This window comes from Sceloporus occidentalis, unplaced genomic scaffold, assembly GCF_023333645.1.
Source record: "Sceloporus occidentalis isolate IW3139 unplaced genomic scaffold, rSceOcc1.0.p SCAF_6, whole genome shotgun sequence".
NCBI lineage: Eukaryota > Metazoa > Chordata > Lepidosauria > Squamata > Phrynosomatidae > Sceloporus > Sceloporus occidentalis.
In genome coordinates, this window is record NW_028316986.1 from 81,218,812 (window position 1) to 81,240,403 (window position 21,592).

A 21,592-nucleotide genomic window follows, 5' to 3' on the forward strand; every position below is an offset into this window, starting at 1 on the left:
AATCATTTGAATTCCTGTCTGTCATGTTGCAATGGAAAGGAAGGGGTAAATGGTGGAGTTGTTGTGTGGCTTCAAGTTTTTTCTGACCTATAGTGATCCTAAGGCAAACCTATCACAAGATTTTCTTGGCAAGATTTGTTCAGAGAAGGTTTGCCTTTGGCTTCTTGAGCATGTGTTAGATGGGGTTACACTCCCGCTGAAAACTCAGGTTTGTAGTTTGGGGGTATTTCTGGATTCAGCACTGAGTCGGTAAACCCATGTGTCAGCAGCAACCAGGAGTGCTTTTGCACAGATAAAACTCATGCGCCAACTGCGCCCATTCCTGGAGAAGTCAGATGTAGCCACAGTGGTACATGCCTTGGTTACATCGCATCTGGATTATTGTAATGTGCTCTCCGTGGGGCTGCCTTTGAAAAGTGATCAGAAAATTCAGCTGGGCCAAAGAGCTGCAGCCAAGAAGCATATAACTCCCTTGTTGCAACAGCTCCATTGGCTGCCAATGTTTGTGGACACAATTCAAAGTGCTGGTTTTGACCTATAAAGGCCTATATGGCTCGAATCCAGGCTATTTGAAGGACTGTATCTACCTGTACGAGCCCACCATTGAGATCATCTGGAAAGGTCCTTCTCTCTGTCCCATCACCCTCTCAGGGTTATTTGGTGGGAACAAGGGAGAGGGCCTTCTCAGTGGCTGCTCCCAAGCTTTGGAACTTCCTCCACAGAGAGACCAGGATGGCTCCATCTTTGCTTTCTTTTCGACAGCAGATAAAAATGTTTTTATGCCACCAGGCCTTCGCACATTGATATGGGTGCTGTTTTGCTTTTTTTTTTTTAAAGAGTTAAAAATTTTAAATTTTAATAATGTACTGTTTTTAATTGTTTGAATTGTTTAACTGTTTTTCAAACTTTGTATTTTTAATATTTATACTGTTTTAATTTAGACTGATTTAAATTTGTTAGCCACCTTGAGTCCCTGTACTGGGACAAAAATGGGATATAAATAAACAGAATAACAATTATTATTATTATTATTATTATTATTATTATTATTATTATTAGGCTGCGAGTGTGATTTGTTCAAGGTCACCTAGGGCCTCTACAGTGATCCAGCCTCCCCAGGATGCAAAAAGAAGCTGCCATTAGCTGGCTTCTTCTTGCGCCCTGGAAAAGGCGTCACTGGTGCGCTGGCACATCATGATGATAGCCCTTCCGTTCATCGCCCACGCGTCATCATGGAATGTGCCGTATGGGTGGGCGCGTGCCATGATGGTGGCCAGGTGGTGAATGTAGGACTTGGAGCGTGTAAACGCTCAGCCCTATCACGGACGTAGGCTGGCATAAACTGCCAGTCTGTCTAGCCTCCTAGTGGGTTTTCATCGCTGAGCAGGGATTCAAATCTTGGTCTAGAGTCGTACTCCAACGCTCAAACCATACTGGATCACTAAATGGTGGAGTAAAGAGGTTAAACCCAAGGCTATGCTAGAAAAACAGGACTGCTTGTCTCTTTCTTCCCACACCCCAGCCTCCCTACTGCTGAAGATCTAGGGCAGATTTTGAGTGTGTAATGTTGGCTGAGGGAAGAAGGAGGAACCTTCTCTTTCCTGGTTCTACTGGGAGTAGTACTTCAGTGGAATGACACAATTTATTCCAACCCTAAGCTACAACCTAAGCAAAACCACATGGGTTATGACCAATTGAGAACTGGAGGTGTCATAATGTGATGTCTTAGACAAAAGATAAGAGAGACCTAAGCTTTTGATTGGGAATCAGTTGGGGTATAGTGGTTTGAGTGCTGGACTTCGACTAAGGGAGACCAGAATTGAAATCCCAACTCAGTCATGAAAAACCTACTGGATGATCTTGGGCAAACCACGCACTCTCTCAGCCTTAGAAGAAAACAACGATAAACTTCTTCTGAAAAAGTATTGACAAGAAAACCCTAGGATAATGTTGCCATAAGTTGGAGTTGACTTGAAAGCACATACCAACAACAAACAAGATTTTAGTTGCTTCCAGATGCTTAGTATTACCAATTAAAAGACACTGTGCAGTTGTTCTGTCTAATGTTTTTAAATGCATTTTCTGAGGCATGAAAAAGAACATAGAAGAGGTGACAGTGAAACACAGGATGGTTACAAATGGACAGGGAAGATATCTAGACTTCCAGTAACATTCAGTGGAGAAAGCAGGTTTCTTATTACACAATAAGAGCCTCATTTGAAAGCACCTTTATGTTTCCCTTGTAGACAGCATGACCAAATTCAAATATTAAGGGAGCAATACGGTCACTGACTAAAATATCTTCTCTTTCAAGAGAAAAGGCAGCAGAGAAGTTTGGATCTGCTTCCATCACAGGGTTCTGGGACTGTCTGTGAGATACCCATACCTCCTACTGTCAAAGGTATGAAACAGATACTGTTAATTCTTAAATTGCTGAATAAAAGGCTTGGTTGTTTTTCTTTGCTTTAATTTTTGTGACAAGCTTATTTCTAAGGTGGCTTCCAACTCATGTAATATTTTAATTCATACAGAAAAGAAGCTATTAAAAACATCAAGTAAGAACAATAATAATGGATGTACATGTACCGTATTTTTGCTCTCCTCCCTGTTGCACATGTCGCAAACTTGTTCCAAAATGTCCTCTGTAGATGGACTGACCATAATAGAATTGCTCCTAAGCACAGTGACAATTTTCTCCTTGAATGCATTGTGCACATTTTTTGTAACCCTGGCCTCATCTATGCTACTTTTCAGTGTCTCCTCTTTTTCACTGCAGCATTTCTTTAAGAGGCTCATTTCTTCTTGTGAAGCTTCCCAGGCTCTTTGACTGGCATCCAGTCTGTCTTGAAGGTTCCTTATTTCCTTCTCGAGACTCTGCTTAGCTCTTTTAGTGATGTTTAAATCCTATAATAAAAACAGCAAGTGTTACATTTTTGCACTGCACAGAGCAAATAAATGGCTACCTCACAACACTTGTCTGACAGTGGTTTCAGGTTTTACAACCAGAACTTCTCTTTGCAAACTCACAGCCAGAATTTCTAATTAAACTAGTGTGCTACTAAATCTAACTTTGATGTCAACTAGAGTAGAAAAAATGAAACATTTCAGTCCTGGCCAGGAAGTTTATCACACTCATTTTCCCCCCATTATGTGCATGGGAAGGGGATGCTTCTGGCGGAAGACAAAAATGGCATTCCTCAGTACTGAATGGGGATGGCCTGGTGCTGGAATGGGGCCTTTTTGAGGATGCTTTGGTGTGCAATAAAATCAGTTTTTTCTTGGTCGTGCGCGCACATGAGCATCCCCTTCCTGTGCCCATAATGGGGGGGACGGGTGCAATAAACCTCCAGGCAAAATTATTCAACTGACCTCTTCAACTAAAATTGGATTTAGCTCAAAGTTTGCATAATCATGTCTTCTGCATTCAGAGCAAGCAACATAAAGCTTTTGGGTCATATTCCTCCTTCACCCTGGTCATGCTTTCCTTATGGATAGGTGATAGGTCATGGGTAGTATCCAGACTGCCTGGGTCAGGGGTAGGCAACCTGCGGCCCGCGGGCCGGATGCGGCCCGGCAAGGCCTTGGGACCGGCCCCAGCCTGGTCCTGCCGCCAATTGCCACCGGGGCCTTTGGGGGGCAATTGTCTATAGAAGCCTCAGAAACATGCATTTATATTAACATTTTTTAAAAAATCAGCAAATTTTTTCGCGTGTCCTCCATTTTTTTAAAAAAAGTGTCTTCTATTTGAAAATGTTGTCCTACATTTGTCCTGGTTTATTTATATATTTAATTTTTTAAAAAATTATTTAATTATTTATTTTTTGGCTTCGGCCCCCCAGTTGTCTGAGGGACAGCAACCCGGCCCCCGGCTCAAAAAGGTTGCCTACCCCTGGCCTGGGTGTTTAAAGGAACATTTCCATTGTAAAAGGACCAATCTCAGCTGTGAATTATCCAACAATCCAGGACAGCATGGATTTGGCAGAATGAATAAATAAATTTCATTTAATACTTTTTTCAAAAAAAAAATATTTGTATCAATATTACTATACTGCCTTTTGGCTCTCTCAAATGTCCCCAAGGCAGATCAACTGATAACACACAACTGTGACACCAAAATAACAAAATAAAAACAGTCAACAACAAAGCTAAAAGAGTAAAATCCCATTAAAATGTGAAATAAAAATGAGTCAAGATCTAAACAAATTCTCCTGTTCTGCACCCAGGTGGTTGCCACTAAGAACTCTTGGGGTCAGGCTGCAGGAATGGTGTTGTTCTCTGTTGCTCACAGAGGCTTTAAAGAATCACAAGGGTGTAGACAAAGAGACATGCAACCTAAAGTCAAGAATGGTTATTATTCCTTTACAACTTTAATCCACTCTCTGATTGACACAAGAGAACAAGACATAATTTTCACCTTCCAAATATCCAGTTTCTAGGCTGAGCACAGTGGAAGATTGTTTTTTTGTTTTTTGTGTTTCTGTATATTTTTCATTTTATGTCTAGTTCTGAATGCCAAATTGGAGGCAGAATGCTAAACCTGAGGGGTCACATTTATTTCCATAATTATTCCAATGTTAAATACTGTGGTGTTTTTTTTCCAAAAAAGAAAGAAAACTGTTAAGTACATACTTGGCACTACTTACATTCTAGTCTAATTGGAGATGTCACAGCCAGCAAAATCTGCCTTTCTAAATTTTAGCATACATCAATTTAATTTAATTTCCCCATCCCTTTTCTTAAAAGATCTTGGTAGGAGACAGAAAAATATTCAAGTGCCAAGAGTTAAATTACAGCTATTACAGAAATTAAGGAAACATTTTCAAATTGGAGTATTATCCCATCCCATGTTCTCTTTCCCTGTCACAGGTGCAGCACAACACAGTTCACCAGCTTCATAATAGGCTGATGCTGATCTAATTTTATGTTATTAAGATTTGAAAATGTAAATAGAGCTACAAGGTACTCATTCTGAAAGTGGGTACAATAAATTAAAAAAAACAAAACAAACCACAGTGGTTATGCATTTTTGTAATGTCAGCCCAAGCTTTGGGGCCCCTCAGTGGACACTCCTCCCCCCAAAGTGGCCCATTCTGTCTCAGCCCAATAACTAATCAGATTGAGAGTGAGAGTTGGGCCAGTTATGGTTGTGGTGCTTCCCATCTAAATGGCTGTTCCTGATGAACTAGAAGGAACAGGCAGGCTAAAGAGGTTCCAAGGACTGGCAGCTGAGCCCCTGTTAAAGTCTGGTCATAGTAGTGCCAATCCAACATGAGACGAACAGTTTAGTGTTCAAGCCAACTTTCTTTTTACATAATACATTTATGGGTTACTAGCTGTTCTTGTACAGAATATTGGCTATACAAGATCAGGTAGGTATTTTAAGCACAGTCACTGCAACTAGCGAGGGATGTCAGAATAAAAGCAATAATAAAAATAACAGTTATTGTGATTGTGAAAATGTAGAGCTCCTTGATGTTTTCTCCTTGAACATGTCCCTCTTCAATGCATTTAATTTTAGAGCTTTTATGGGTGTTTGGAAGCCAAAGGAAGCTGAAACTACCCTGACACACTGTTTATGCAGAATGGGAGATAAAGATAAATTATGCAAAGAAGGTTTAACTCTCTACAGTATATGCTTTTGTAAAGAAGAACTGAGGCAAAAAGTAATAGTGATAGGATCAAGGAAAGGGAGGACAGACAAGTATGGATTACAATGGAGCCTATCAGCCTGAATTCATTAAAAGCACTGATGTAACATTCCAAAGACCTTCAAAGAACTGGCCAGATCTCAGGTTCTCTCTAACTACTGAATGAGAATAACTAAACAGCTTAAATTAGGGGCAAAAAAGACAGCTGGATGAGGAGTGGAGAGAGAGAAGGCAGACCCAGGGAAGAGAAAGCAGTTGACATGGATGTCATATCCTGGAAAGTATCGTATCTTTTTCTTTTAACATGACCTGTTACTCCCAACTATGTGATGAGGTAGGGCACAGTCCACACATATATTCCAGTCTTTAATCCCTTAGCCCCTCTCACACATGCAAAGTGGCTACTTCTCCATGTTACATGGGATGGATAGATGACAAAGTACAGCAGTAGCTTTTCTTCTGTTGTTGAAGACTTTTATTATTTTAACTCTGAATTTGCACCATTAAATCTACAGACCCTTCTCCAAATTCCCAAATAACTCTTTATCTTTTAAAAAAAATCATGAATCTTGGCTGTTTTGTGGTATTAACCCCCCCCCCCCCCCCAGTTTTGCTGGGTATCTACCAGTGTCTCAATTCAACTGACTACATGCAGCACTACTTTTGTTTCAAAATTACAATAATACAAACCTCCAGGAATTTTTGGTTGGGAAAAGTAAGTATAGGAAACCACTGATGCTTAGAATATTTTCACATATGCTACTTACATATAAATGTATCACTTTTCCATAAGAAAAAGCATATACTATTCACAATCATTTCTATATTAAATATTTTATATGAATTATATATAGGGAATGTGGGTATAATGAAGGATGAAGATGAAGAGCTTCCAGGCAGATGAGAAGAGAATAGGTGTATTAAAAGTGAAAGGTAGAACAGCACTGCAGAATGTAAAGAATAGAAGAAACAATAATTAAATAAAAGTGGGTAGATTCAATCCTACAAGAAACAAGAAAGGGGGATTGTAAGAAAAAGGAAATATAAGAACTAGTTGTGTAATGTTCAGACAGAAAAAAATCATGGACTGTGTTTTGTGTTTGTGTATCTTTACTTTGTAATACTTTTCTTTTGCTTTTTATTACAAATAATAATAAAAGAAAGAAACACAAAATGTAAATTGCTGTATGTACTAGGTACAACAAAACAGTCATATGCATGATTGTACATGAGGATATATATACAGGGGATACCCCTTCCCTATATGTAGGGCACATACACAAAGCACTAGTGAAATATGGAATAAAATTTAGTGAATTCAATGAGGTTATTAGTTGGGATGCAGCTTTATTTGAAATACCTAAAAAAAAACCCCACAATGATTACAAGAAGCCAGCATGGTTTTAATGAGAGCAAAACAAGCATTCCAGATTGTTCATTTCCTTCTTGTAAAATCGTATTATAGCCAGTTCTTGGCACCATAATTCAAAGCATTCACCAAAGGGGAAGAATTCAAAGAAAAACACCGGTGATAAGAAGTTGGAATGAAATGTCATATGAAGAAAGAGTGGAGGAGTTTAATATCTCTTCTAGAGAACACCAAGGTTTTCAACCATTTTGCAAGCAAGAAAACTATTTATCAGACTGTTGGGAGAATGGCAAAGAGAAGGGTTGACAAGAAAAAAATTCAGATCAAGCAATTAGGAAGTTACCTAACTAAATAAAAAGAAGTAAATATAAAGATGTGGCATCATCTCGTTTGGTGGGGTTTATAGAAAATAGAGGCAGAGATCCAATGCTGAGGGAGGAATTAAACAGGATAATGTAGAGTCTCCATCCATTAATGATTTTTACCATTAACTTTCAAAGAAATTCATTGCATTTGCACTTAGATGTTGCTCTGGGCTCCTCCAAGAGGCTGAGATCATTATATCTTAGCTCATAGGCTGGCGAAGTCTACTGTCCGGTCACTCACTGTGACCAGACTGCAAAGCATTTTGCAGTTAAAGTCACCCATATTTGGTCCTGACCAAGATGTCATAACTTATACAGAGCCAAGTTGGTTCAGAAACTGTTTTGTCTTCTACTTATGGATACTTTCCAGTGTGAATGGCCTGGGAATTTGAACAAGATTCTTCATGCTTAAGAGAAGGATGAGTAAAGAGCTTTTAATGGGGTAGGAAAGTGCTGCACTTTGTTACTGATGTGCTATTAAAATTGCTTTGAATTCAATTGTGTTTTAATATAAAGGTTTGTTTTAATTCTCGTGTAATTAAATAAACTACAGTGTTTTTACTGCTGCTATTTTTAATCAGTTGTGAACCACTTTGGGCCTAAGTTTTGGGAGATGCTAAATAAATATAAATAAATAAATAAATTCAATTATCTTTCCATGCACTTGATTCTTATCTATTTTGTCTGGTTTGAACAATTAGTGGGGGACCAAGTGGGTATACAAGAAGACCAGTAGTGGCTGGTTGCTCCAATGGCAACAAAGTGCAGTCTCTGCTCTGGCTTTTAGCCTAAACTTTAAGAGCTAGCCAACATGCTAAACCTTACCCATTGAATAGGTTCAATGCCCTGGAAAGCTGTCAGCCTCTACTGAAAGAGACTGGTTAATGCCTCTGAAATGAGTGTGCTATTTCCTAAAGAAGGGGAAAAGGAGTAATAGGCCTGGAACCAACAGGCCAAATGTAGTGGCTTCTGGCCACTTTGGAGGTGTGGTGTTCAAATGACACACACCTCCAAAGCGGCCTGAAGCCATGGTCCAGTTTTTTGGACCAGAGTAAAAAGGAGCTGGGATAATCTGGCTCGTGGCAATGCAGGTTGGGCCCTTTGGGAGCAAGTTGTGCAGTGAGCAGGGTTCCTACCTGCTTGCAGCCAGAGCAGACTCAGGTTACTCTTTCGTGCCCATTTACTCTGGCCCATAGTTCCACTTCTAGACCTGGCATTGGTGCTCTGAAGTCAATCTATGGTGGTAATCTGGCTGCTCTGATGTCAATTGGACAGAGAATCTGTTCTGGGTTTTAGAGTGAATTCTGAAGGGACTATTTAATGTGTTGAATCTGATTCTCAAAACAGGTTTTAGAAACTTGATTAAAACCTGGAATATATTTACTGCCTATTGATTTCAGAGCCAGTAGCCTCCTTGACATACATCAAGGGTGGGAAAACTCTGTACTGATTATTGATGCCACAGCCACTCTCCAACAATTGCCTGCAGCATTAGCACACTTAGCACAAAATAAAAAACCTGCAGCTTCAGAGGGAGAGCTAAATGAATGACATGAGCAAACATATTGCACTCATGCAGTGGTACAATCCCAATGACATCACTTCCGGGCTACTCCATTTCCTGGAAAAGGACTAATACTGTTCCCCAGTTGGTTCAAGACACAGGAGTTTATCGCATTGTCCTTTTCCATCCTTCCCTCCCAACCTAGGCATGGGATGAAAACTTTTAAACACAGATTTTGTCACATGCCTTCATGAACAGGCCAGAGGCATCCCGTACCCAATCATGGCATCCTGTATGTGATCCGGACCTCTCCCATTCTTTCAAAAAATGCAGGAGAAGTCTGTATTAGGTATGGGATGCTATGATTAGGTACAGGATGCCTCCAGCCTGGGCATGGAGGCATACAATAAAATCTGTGCTCAAAAGTTTTCATCCCACACCTAGGTCAGGAGGGAAGGATGGAAAAGGGCAGTGAGATAAACTCCATACTATGGAGATTATCGCACTGCGTTCTGAGACCGTTCTCATCACGTGATGAGAACGGAACGCATTTGAGTATACCGCACGTATGTGTTCCAATCGGGTTCTCAGAACGCTTAAATGTGTTCCAAATGTGTTCCAGGAGGGTACAGATATGAATGTGTTCCCAGAGAGCTGAAACGTGATGAGAACGTTCCAACAGAAGTGTGTGCGATATTCTTATGTGTTCTCAAATCCGTTCTCGCATTCCTCCGTCTCCTGATTGGCTGAAAGAATGACAGGCAGGGAGGGAGGCAGGCAGGCGAGCGACTGCAGTGAGGGAAGGTGTGTGTGTGTGAGGGGGGAAAGAAGGAGGGAGGGAAGGGAGGAAAGTTGGGACAAGTGAGAGAAGAGGAAAGAAGGGAAAGAGAGAGAAAGAGAGAGGGAAACAGGGGGGCCAGAGCAGAGAGCAAGAGGGAGAGGGTCTGGCTGCTTCTGCGGGGGCCTCTAGTGTCATGTACAGCGGGGCTCCTGTGCTGGCAGCCTGCAGGAGGCAAGGATGGCAGGGATGCCCAGGACCTTCTCCTCCTTCCCTCCAGGAAGGAACCCACAAAAGCTCCTCTGTTTGGAGCAACACACAAAAGCAAGCAAACAACTCCCAGAATTCCATAGCAAAGAGCCAGACAAGAATTAAAGCGGGGAGGGAAGCTCACAGGCCCCACCTGGAATATTGTGTCCAGTTCTGGGCACCACAATTCAAAAAGGAGCGTGTCCAAAGGAGGGCGACTAAAATTGTGAAAGGTCTGGAAACCATGCCCTACAAGGAACGACTTAGGGAGCTGGGGATGTTTAGCCTGGAGAAGAGAAGATTAAGAGGTGATATGATAGCCCTGTTTAAATATTTGAAGGGATGTCACATTGATGAGGGAGCAAGCTTGGTTTCTGCTGCTCCAGAGACTAGGACCGGGAGCAATGGATGCAAGCTCCAGGAAAAGAGATCCCACTTCAATATTAGGAGGAACTTCCTGAGAGTAAGGGCTGTTCGACAGTGGAACACACTCTTTCCTCAGAGTGTAGTGGAGTCTCCTTCCTTGGAGGTCTTTAAGCAGAGGCTGGATGGCCATCTGTTGGGAATGCTTTGATTGTGATTTCCTGCATGGCAGAATGGGGTTGGACTGGATGGCCCTTGTGGTCTCTTCCAACTCTATGATTCTATGATTCTATGAAGGCACACATTACATGCGCACACACACAGGAGGCAAAAGGCTGACAAGCAGCCAAAATGGGGAATTGGGATGACAGCAGAGGACTCTTCTTTTCTAACCGGTTTAAAGAGCTGCTATGGCTGCCGGGGCTCTGCCCTTGGCCCAGTCCCTCCCTGGCAACTTGCTTTCCTTCGGCTTGAAGAGACCTGCATGGAGCTCCTCCTTCTTCCCAGCCTTGCAAAGGAGGTTTGGGATGTCACTTGCAAGGCTCATCTCTTCCCATTTCTCTTTCTCCCTGCCTTCCTCCCGATCCCTCCTTCTTCCCTCCCTTCCCTCCCTCCTCCTTTCCCCCCTCTCTCTCTCACACACACCCCTTCCCTCACTGCAGTCGCTCGCCTGCCTGCTTCAATGCCTCCCTGCCTGTCATTCTTTCAGCCAATCAGGAGACGGAGGCGGCCTTGGTGGAATATGTTCTCGGAACGGTTTCAGGAATCGCTGTGCGGTAAAATGCAGTTCTGATCACGGTCTGATCACGTTCTAGTTTACTAATGCAGTAATATCTGTTCCAGGAACGTTCTCATCACGTGATGATAGGAACGTTCTCAGAACGCAGTGCGATAATCTCCTATGTCTATGACCAAGACATTGTGGTTGATTTCAAAGAGTGAAAACAAAATTCAGCAGTGTCTACGTGCATGCACATCTACTAAAACTGTTCAAAACCATCACATTAAGAAAGGTTTAGGCTTCTAATTTATTACAAAATGCTAATGGCACAACACAAATAAACCAAAATGTCATATTTTCCACTGTGGTTTGTTCAGCCAGGATCCATGATAGACATTGCTTAACAGTGTATGCTTGCAAACAATTCTCCCTCTGACTTTCAAGGGACCCTAAGTGCACCACAATCTCTGCAAACATGTAACAACCATCCTCATCCTTTTTCATGGTTTGGAAGAATGAAATAATCACTTTAAAAATCTGGAAAGGATGAATTACTTTCCCTCCCTCCCATAAAAGGGGTTTTCTTACTTCAATCCAAACTGTATATCAAATGTAGTTCCACATTCATTCTTGTTATTGTTATTTACCATTAATACCAGCATTATGGAATCTTTTTCGTTGGAGGAGAGCCTTCGTACATCTTGATAGTTTCCTCTAAAGGGGGACAGGCAGACAACCCTATGAATAAATGGCCTCCAAGAACCCTGGTTATCAACTGCCCTGCTCAGGTCTTCCAAACTCAGTACCATGGCTTCCGTCTGTGCACTTATAGCATCTTCCTCCTCTTTTCCTACTGCCTCCCATTTTATTAAGTAGTTTCCAGTGATTAACATTGTCTCACAATATGTCCAAAGTCCTCTCATTACATTAATTAAATTAGTTACCATATTTCTCATAGAATAATATCTCTTTCATTCTCGTATAACCACCAACAGTTTACAAGTATTTGGACTGTATTCCATTTAGACGAGATATGGTTATGCTAGACTTTTTAGTATCTACATATACTGGAATGCTAAGATCCTGTACAGGCCTGGGGAAAGTTATTTTTTTCGAACAAAAGTACCCAGAATGTCCTTGTCAACATGATGATTCATATTCCAAGCTCTGGCCTTTATCAAAGGTAAATTTGATAGAGTTTTGTTGTCAACAGCTATCACATGACTGGGAAAAATCTGGCCCCCAGGATGTAGTCTCCATACATTTCCCCCCACTCAACTCGTAGGAGCACTAATTCAATCACAGACATTGAACTATTAAAAGAGAAAAAGACTGTTGCTTTGGACAGGCCATTGTGAGGGTGGTAATGTATGTGGATTCCAGTGGATTGGGGATGTGGCAATATAACCCCTATCCCAGTAGTTGTCCATCTCAGAACTACTCTAATGGTTAATTTATAATTAAGCTTCCAGAAAGTACACATATGAAACTTTTATGTTCTGAAGTGTTCCTCAATTTTTTCCAGTAAGGTTCGCCTGATAGATTTACTGTTTCTCTTTTTAGAAAGCAGCACTAACCCATTTAATAACCCATTTTAAAAGCACTAAACCGTTTCAAATTTATTAGATGCAATCAGAATTTAATTTAAACCAGATCAGCTGAGTGGCTGTTTTCTGTTTACTCACTCCTTCCTTCTCATATCTAATGCTGGCTTGAACATCTGCTCCTGGAATTCTTAAGACTTTTTAAAAATTCTTAAAATTCACTGCCATCCTATAATTGATTTGTATGGGCCACCCCATTTTCTTATGTTACAGCCATTTGTTGTATGGATCTTGAAGGCCTCTAATTAAAATGTACTGGGTGCATTTGTGCTTTGCTGCTGAAATCAAGCATATTAGGTAGTTTTGTATCTGAATCAGAAAATCAAAATTATTTACTCTCAGCTGGAATTCTTACAAAAATAATGACATACAAAAATCGACGCTGAAGATAGGAACTACAGTCTTTTCTGTAATCTGTATGTGAGAAATTAATGCTTTATTTTAGGTTATTTCAGGATAACAGTTACTGCTTGTTCTGCAAAAGCAAGAAAATTTCAGCTCAAATGCAAGTTGCTACCTTCAGCATAAGATGGAAACTTTAGAGAAATCTCCAACTCTTTGGCCTTTAATTTTAAAGTGAATGCATTAGGGATTTACTTATTATTGTCTATTACTATACTGTACAAAAGAGCAGTTTGACTTCACTTTAAGTACTTTAGCTCTATCCAGTGGAATCCTGGAGTTTGTAGTTTTAGAATCCTGGAGTTCGTAGTTTTAACCTTTTCTGCCAAAACATGCTGGTGTCTCATAAAACTACAAATTCTTGTAGCATTCTGTAGCCAGGAGCCATGGCAGTTATAATGCAGGTTGACACCATTTTAACTGCCATGGCTCCAGTCTACAGTGCAGATTCAACCTAAGTCACTTTTATATCCCATCCTGCTTCCAATGAGGTCAAAGTGGCCTGTGTTGCTCTCTTCTTCCCCTTTTTAGCCTGACAACAACTCTGTAAACAGATCTGGCTGAAAGAGTGATGGGTTCAAAGTCAGCACAAATGCTTCTACTAACAGCAACTGAAAGCAAGTTGCAGCAGCTATTGTACACAGGAGCTATTGTACACAGTTTCCAGCACTGTGGTTCCAATCTGAATCTGTGGCTAGAATTTGCTAAACGATAAACAGGCAGGAGTAGGGTTGCTGTATCACACAGCCAGCTGGGTTTTACCCAGATTCTAGATAGGCCACCTGATGCAAGCTTGGGTCGTTATATGACTCAACTTTCACACTTTCATTTTTTAAAGACGTATCTATCCCTTGCAGAAACTGAATATAGAGCAAACATGGAGACACTATTTTCTCAAATTGTTCTGCAAGAAAAAGTTTACCCAGGAAGTTCAGGCAAAAACAAAGACAGAGCAATACAAGTAGTGAAGTCAAAGAAGCAAAGGAGGGGGTATTGCAAGAGTTGGAGATAATGTGAAGAAGTAGAAGAGCTGGGAGACTGAGCAGTGGAATGGCAGAGCGCAAGAAGCAAAGCTGGGAGGGAAGAGAGGAAGAGAGACAGCAGGATGAGTGGTATGAGCACCAGAAGCAAGGGGAGGCACACAGTAAGAGTATGAGGTGAGGTGAAGGGAAGGAAGGAAGGAAGGAAGGAAGGAAGGAAGGAAGGAAGGAAGGAAGGAGAAATGGAGGAGTGAATGGTGCATGAGTGGCAGAACACAAGAAACGAAGGGGGGAGGGCACAAGGTGAAGTGAGGAAGAGAATAGAACAGGAGAGCAAGCTATGTGGTGGAAGGTAAGAAGCAAGGGAGGGGTGCATCCATAAAGTGCAAGGTGAGGCAAAGGAGGGTGTAGGGGAGGCAGGAGAACAAGCAGTGTGAATGGCAGATTGCAAGAAGTGAGGGAAGGAACCACTATATGGGCACAAGTAGTGAGCAGGAGAGAAAAGAGAGTGAAGAAGGATGGAGGAGAAGGAAGGGTGAGAGTTGCAGTGTTCAGGTGCAAGGAGCAAGAGAAGGAGTAGCAGGCATGATGAGGGGCAAGGTGAAAGAGGGCAATGTAGTGTTACGAAATGAGGAACTGAGGAGATGGGACAGGAGATGCAGCCACAGAGTGCAAAGACTGAGAGGGGGCTTGTCAGAGTCCAGGGAGGGGGAAGAATGAGCATGGAGCAAGTTAGGAGCACAGAAAGAAAGCAAGGCAGTAGGAGCAGGATGATGGGGCAATGCAATGCATTGCTCCTGTGCTCTGATCCCTGAGGCAGCCACCTCATGATGCTCATGATGAAAGAAGTAGTTGTGGAAAGGCAAGACAAGGGCAGATAGAAGCTTATTAAGGCAGATGCTTGTTAAGAATTTTCAGATTTGGAGGAAATGGATCCATATGATGAGTTTAGAAAGACAATCTTTTTGATGAACTAATTCCACATTTATTTGTCTTGGGAGTATGGTATAGGCATTTGAACTGTTTGCTCACGCATATGTCCTGCTAAGTTAAATGTGTATAAGGAAGTGATGCCATTTACTGTACCTCTAGTCTCTCTGGGAAACTAAACAGCAGCTACAAGGATAAGGATGTTGAAAGGATTTATGAAAAATAAGAGTGTAGTGTTGGGAGGGGCCACATTTTCTGCACTAGATAAGCATGTGATTTTTTTCCTTACATTACTGAGTACATTTTAAAGCTTTCAAGGGCATAACCATGTTAGTCTTTTGCTGCAAACATAACAGGCTCTAGGATCCCCCTTATCTCACCAACAGCAGTGTGTACAGTGGGCCCTCCACATTTAGGGAGCAAAGGACCCTTGTGAAAGTGGGAAAACCACAAATATGTAAATAATAATTTCTTTACCTGACAGAACACCTCTCTAAGAATCTCAAGGTCATCCAGTGCAACTCTATGGTCAACATCTGCCAGAATTTGCCCATAAACGCATGCTGGAGGACCTACAAATACTAGAGAAGTGTTTTCTCTAGTAATGTCTATGTCCTCAAGAACAACTCTATGGTCCACCTCTGGCAGAGTTGTGCTGGAGGACCTAGAGATCCCCAGAAAGAACATATTAATCAAATCCTCCAAGAATCAAATCCACAATGTGGAGGTCTGCTTGTATCCTTAAAGATTAATAAGTTTTATTTGACATATGCTTTTGCAGTCCATGCCATCCAATGCATGGAGAGTTGCCTCAGATGGTTGATATTTATGTACATGTTTGGGGTGGAAAGACATAATTAGTGAGAGAGAGAAACTGGAAATGTAAGAATTACAAATATTTATCCTTCGCTTAACTGGCATTAACAGACAATAATTGAGTGGGAGTACATATGTCTTAAAAAAATCTTTGCTGCTTACATATACATTTTGATGAGAGGTCAAATAAGTGAAACTCAGAGTACACCGTATTTCTAGTTATAATAAAATATTTATTCTGTATTGCCAAAGGAAATCCAACCATGCTTTTCCCCCTTCAGTTAATGCTATTTGTCCCTATTTTCCTCTGGATCTGGCCCTGTGAACCAGGTAGCAGTCACTCTCATGGACTTCCTGCGGTATTTTCATGGAGCTGTATCTTTATGCCATCAGTGAAACACTGATCCCCCCCCCCCCCCGCAATAAAAAACAGCTAATAAGAAGTGTTTCTGCATGACAAATTGTTAATACTGTATTATTGATGTTCCTTTATTTGCACATCCACTTTACATGATTTTCCTCTCCCGGTTAATCTCCACAACAATCCTGTAAAGTAGGGTTGTTGGTAGTGGTGGCTCACAGTCTCATGGTTATTACATCACTCAAGAGAGATTGAAACTCAGGTCCATAATTTTAAATGCTATACTGGTTTTCTCAGTTATATGAAAAATTCTATGATGTCTGAAACATAGTGGATGCAAAAAAAATTCAACTGTACCTAATTTTCAAAGTTAAAATGAAAATCTGAATAATTTACATAATTAGAATAATTTGCACAATATGGAAATTAGCACCAGGATTTGAGGCAATGGAATAAGGTAACTAGGCAGGAGATCTCATCACAGATTTCCACCATCTTTGACTAGTTAAAGCCTACGAAAATATTCTGTGATATATTTTTCAAGGTTTCCACTCACCACCACATGTGAAGACTGTTCATGCAGAATGCAGCAAAACAAAGTATTTATATAGAAAGACTTAAGTTCACATGGCAGGCATACTGAATAGACCTACGTACATTACTTAGCTCTTCCATGTCCTGAGAGCAGGCTGTTGTCTTTTTCTGCTCTTTGCTCAGTTCTGAGGCGAGCCTTGTGATAGTTTCTCTATTAGCTTTTGATTCCACCTCATGAACATTTATGGTCTCTTTCAGTGTAGCAATTTGTCCTTTTAGCATAGCATTTTCTTTGTGCATGTCCCCAATCTGGAAGCAGAGAAGTAGGTAATTAGTCAAAACAAGTTCTCTAACACTATTTCCTATCTTTCAATATACCTTTCTGTGTACATTTAACTGCACTTGCTTATCATATAGTAATTATTTCCTTGTAAATTAAAGCCACATTCAAACCCCAATTAAGAGCTTTCAAATCCCATTGGTTTTAGGAGGAAAGCAAGGAACACATTAAATAAAATTTTAACATAAAGATACTTATCTCATTTATTCTGCAGCAATTCCACTACAATTATCATGTCTATGTGTGAATAAAATGAGGTTTGTATTGGAGTAGTTAGGGATGTTTGAAACTGTGCTAGTGGCACCAAAGCTGTCTTAATCTCTGCAACTTTTTGCCAACAAGTTTAGGATGCAAGACCAAAAAGGAGAGTTGTAATTGGGGTTGTTTATATGGAAATGGAGCACCACAGACAGTCCACAGGGCAAAGCCTTCCCTTGGTCTTAAAGATTAAGATTTCCATTTGCCTCTGGTTAAGCCAAAAAGAAAGTGGTTTAAGAAACAGTATGTAAGGTTGGGATTTTATGTTGTCTTTTGATGCCTCTAGTATGGTGGCTCAGTGGTTAAGATACTTACTCTGACGATCACACGGTTGACAGGTCGAGACTCAAGCACTGTGTGATGGAGAAAGCTCCCATCACTAGCCCCAACTTCTGCCAACCTAGCAGTTTGAAAGCATGTAAAAGTGCTAGTAGATAAATACAGTAAGTACCGCTCTGGTGGGAAGGTAACAACGTTCTGTGCAGTCATGCAGCTGGTCACCACAGAGTCATTTTTTACAACACTGGCTCTTTGGCTTAGTAACGGACATGAACACCACCCCCTACAGTCAGACAATCATATACGTACCACACTATCACTATAATGCCTTCCATCGCCGTCATTGCATTCAAAATGTCATATGATTTTATGTGTGACATTTCTGCAGTCAGTTTCATAGAGAAGCATGATGGAAATTTGTGTTTCTTTTAAATATCAGTTGTGTAAAGCCGGTAGAGACCAAGCCTTTTGAAAGTTAATTAATTAGCAGGTCATGGAGAATGACTGCAGTTTTTAGATTACTGAAATCAAAGAGTCACATGAGATTATTGCTTGGCATTCAGCAATCACCAGAACATTCTGCAAACAGAAGATGGAGTGTGTTCTCATTTGTTTTGGTGTGCTATGAAAGAGGAAAGGCAATTTCTTTCCACAGCCATCAGAAGAATTATAAAATTTCATGAGTTTAGTAAACCCTTTTAGCCATGTGGACCTTTTTTAAAATTTCTCTTTCCCTAAATTAAATCTTCCATTGCACTGTAATTCTGAAACTCCTTGGCATCTTCCAGCTTGCTTTACAATATTGCAGGGAACAAGAGAAAGCTTTCTTTTTGTTCATGGAGAATTATGCTTTGTAACAATATTTGCATGGACAAAAGCTTTTCATAGATTTCGAGGTACAACAACATATCTATAATTACTCATTGCTCCTTTTTGTGAATTTATTTTCACACTGGTTGCTAGTTAAAACAGCTTTAACATATTTGGAAACGCTCAAAAGCTTCACAAAACCGATTTAACTTAAATATACAGGCTGGGTCTCTCTTATCCAAAATGTTTGGGAACAGAGGACTTTTGGACTTTGGATTTTTTAAAAAAATTATTTTGGCATACCTGTACTTGCATATACATACATAATGAGATATCTTTGAGATGAGATGCAAGTCTAAACACAAACATTTATGTTTCATGTATACCTTATTAACATACCTTGAAGGTAATTTTATACACAATATTTTTAATAATTTTGTGCATGAAACAAAGTCTGTGTACACTGAACCACTAGAAAGCAAAAGTGTCACAGTCTCAGCCATGCATGAAAAATGTTTTGATTTTTTGAATATTTCAGAATTTTGGATAAGTGAGACTTAAGCTGTATATATAATATATAGAGCTAGAAAGATAGATCTGCAGCTACAGGGAACAGTGCTTTATGGTTAGCTTTCAAATCTCTGAGTATTGCATCTACTGCAGAGCACAGGATTAGCTGCTCAGGTCTCTGGTTTGTGAACCCTATTCTTCCTTTTTTCACCTTTTCTTCTTAAGATAAATTATAAAAATAAAGTAAAGCTGTAGCAAAGAGAATTTAAACCATTAAGTTCCCAGTTTTCATTTACATTTTTGTCATTCTGTTGCAATGATGGCTAAGTTGCATACTTTCATATTTTATTTTTAAAAACTTTTTTTTTAAAAGGCAAATATTCCTCAACTAATCTTAATAATTTATCTAAACATAACTGTTTACACTCTCTTTTTCTGGCTAGCACATGTAAAATGCCATCCTGTTCAGAGTTCAGTGCAGTCATGCTGGCCACATGATCACAGGCGTGTTACAGACCGCCTAAAAGCGGTGGTCTTCTGGCGCTGCCAGTTGCTCCGCGAGGGAGCCGCAGCGGCCAAACTGCGCGGCTCCCTCGCAGAGCAAAAAGAAGCCCCAAAATGGTGCTTCTTTTCATGGCGTGCTAATGACGCCACAAAGCGCCAATGGTGCACTCGCGACGTCATTAGCGCCATGTGACGTCCGAACGCTATGTATCCGCGACGTCAAGATGGTGGTGCCCGTGTGGACGGGCGCCGCCATTTTGTACAGACCCAGTACATACTAGGGTTAGGGGCGTCAGGAAGTGACGCCCCTTCCTAACCCTAGTACGTCCTGGGGATGTACTATATGCCCATCCGGAACAGGCCAGAGTTGTCTTTGGCAACGCTGGCTCTTTGGCTTAGTAATGGAGATGAGCACTGCTCCCTACAGTCGGACATGACTTGACAACCTTATCAAAGAAGAATACCTTTACCTGTACCTTTTTATCCTGTTACCTGTTGTTGTTGTTGTTGTTGTTGTTGTTAGCTTTTAGGTTTGGTAAGCAGAAATGAGGAAAAAGAAAGCAGGAGATATCCTAGTCTCTCACTTCAACTGTAAAAATCTGTAAAAAAAAACTGGAGGTGACGAATATTTGGCTCTCCAGATGTTTTGAACTACAATGCCCTAATTTTTCATCGGCCACGATGGATCAACATTCTGGCAGTTCACAGAAGTATATAGTTGGAAAGGATGCCAAGAGCCATTGTGGGCCGAAGTAGATTGTCCAAGAGGGCGGACATTGGCTGCTCTGGCCCTGATTGGACCTGGATTGTGGCAACCACATGGCCCGCTCCTGAAGTGAGCCACTGCAATGGTCCCAAGCCAGCAGCTGGCAGGAACAGATTAAGTCCACTCCTAAAAGGGCCAGCTCTTGCCAGCTTGGCACAGCCTCAGCATGGTTTCTGGCCACTCTGAGGGCATGAATCATCTAAACGCTATGCCCCAAAGTGGCTGGAAGCTGCTTTATTTGGCCTTTCTGTTTCAGGCCCTAGTGTAACCCTGGCCCTGTCAGTCCAGAAATTCACAGCTGAAGCATCCCTGCCAGATAGCCAGCTAAATTAAATGTTTTTTTAAAAAATTAAAAAGGAGAAGCCCTCACTGTGTTTTTTAGGTATTAGGCACTCCTCCCAGTTTGGTGTCATCTGACAATCTAATGTACTCTATTTCTTCATCCATGTCATTTAATAAAGATGTTAAAAAGTCTGGGCCCGGGGGAAACCCCGAAGAAGCTCACTTGTCATTTCTTTCTAGGATGACAAGCCATGTTCTTTGTATTCAGTATATTAACCAGCCACAAATACATGTAACAGTAGCATAGTCTAACCTACATCTTACCAGCTTATGTACAACAATGCAGGAACTTGCCAAACCCATAATGAAGATAAACTATATCCACAGCTTACAGATGTATTTATAGATAAGATTAATCTGGTATGACTTTGAGAAACACATTCTGATTCTTAATAACCACATCATTCTTTCTGAAGTGGTCACACAATGACTGTTTAATTATCTGTTCTAGATTCTCTTCTGGTATTTATGTAAAGTTGACTGTTCAATGTTTCCCATGCCCTCTTCCGCCACACTTTTTTAAAAGATGGAGACATTTGTCCACCTTCAGTTGACAGGATTTCATTTGTTCTCAAAGACTTGTCAAAGATTAAAAGCAGAGACTATGATATTACATCTGCATGTTTCTTACTGAAGTCCAAAATATCTGGGCAACCAGATGTCCCATTCTCTTCTGTACTGCCTTCCAGTATCCACACTATGGCAGTTCATTGAGACATTGATTAAGGCTCACCAAAATTATTGTTTAGATGATTGACAATCAGCTTCAGTGAACCTGACACTTACCCATTCCACCTCCCTTTGAATAAAACCACAATGGATTCTGACTGAATTTAGGTAACACTGGTTAAAATAAATCACAATTCTCTGAGTTCTGTTTAATGCAGTAAATAGCAATCTAAACAGAACGAGAATTGGTAGCAAAGAGGCATCCATGTTTGTACAAGTGTTCAGTGGGAGAGAAGACACTGATTGTCCCTGTAATTCTTCCCCCCTCTGTCTTTTTTTAGATCTGTCTACTTAATCTTCTTTACCTGTTGTCACTTCTCCCTTTTTCCAGAAGTTAGGGCTGAAACATATGGTCTGTTAAAGTCCACTTCTGGGAGTCTTGGGAGTGCAGTGTTGACAAGCTGCACACTCCAAAGATACCTGGAAGCTG

The 21,592-nt window shown here is 40.8% G+C and overlaps 1 protein-coding gene across 1 annotated transcript in view; it reads right to left on the bottom strand.

The window, feature by feature from the left end:
* Positions 1–21,592, bottom strand: part of CCDC170 (coiled-coil domain containing 170) — a 59,896-nt gene that overhangs the window by 24,249 nt on the left and 14,055 nt on the right. The window contains exons 5-6 of the mRNA XM_089529467.1: positions 16,748–16,933; positions 2,587–2,904 (exon numbers count right to left, since the gene is read on the bottom strand). Of these exons, the coding sequence (XP_089385593.1) occupies positions 2,587–2,904; positions 16,748–16,933 (504 nt within the window). The remainder of the gene's footprint in view (positions 1–2,586; positions 2,905–16,747; positions 16,934–21,592) is intronic.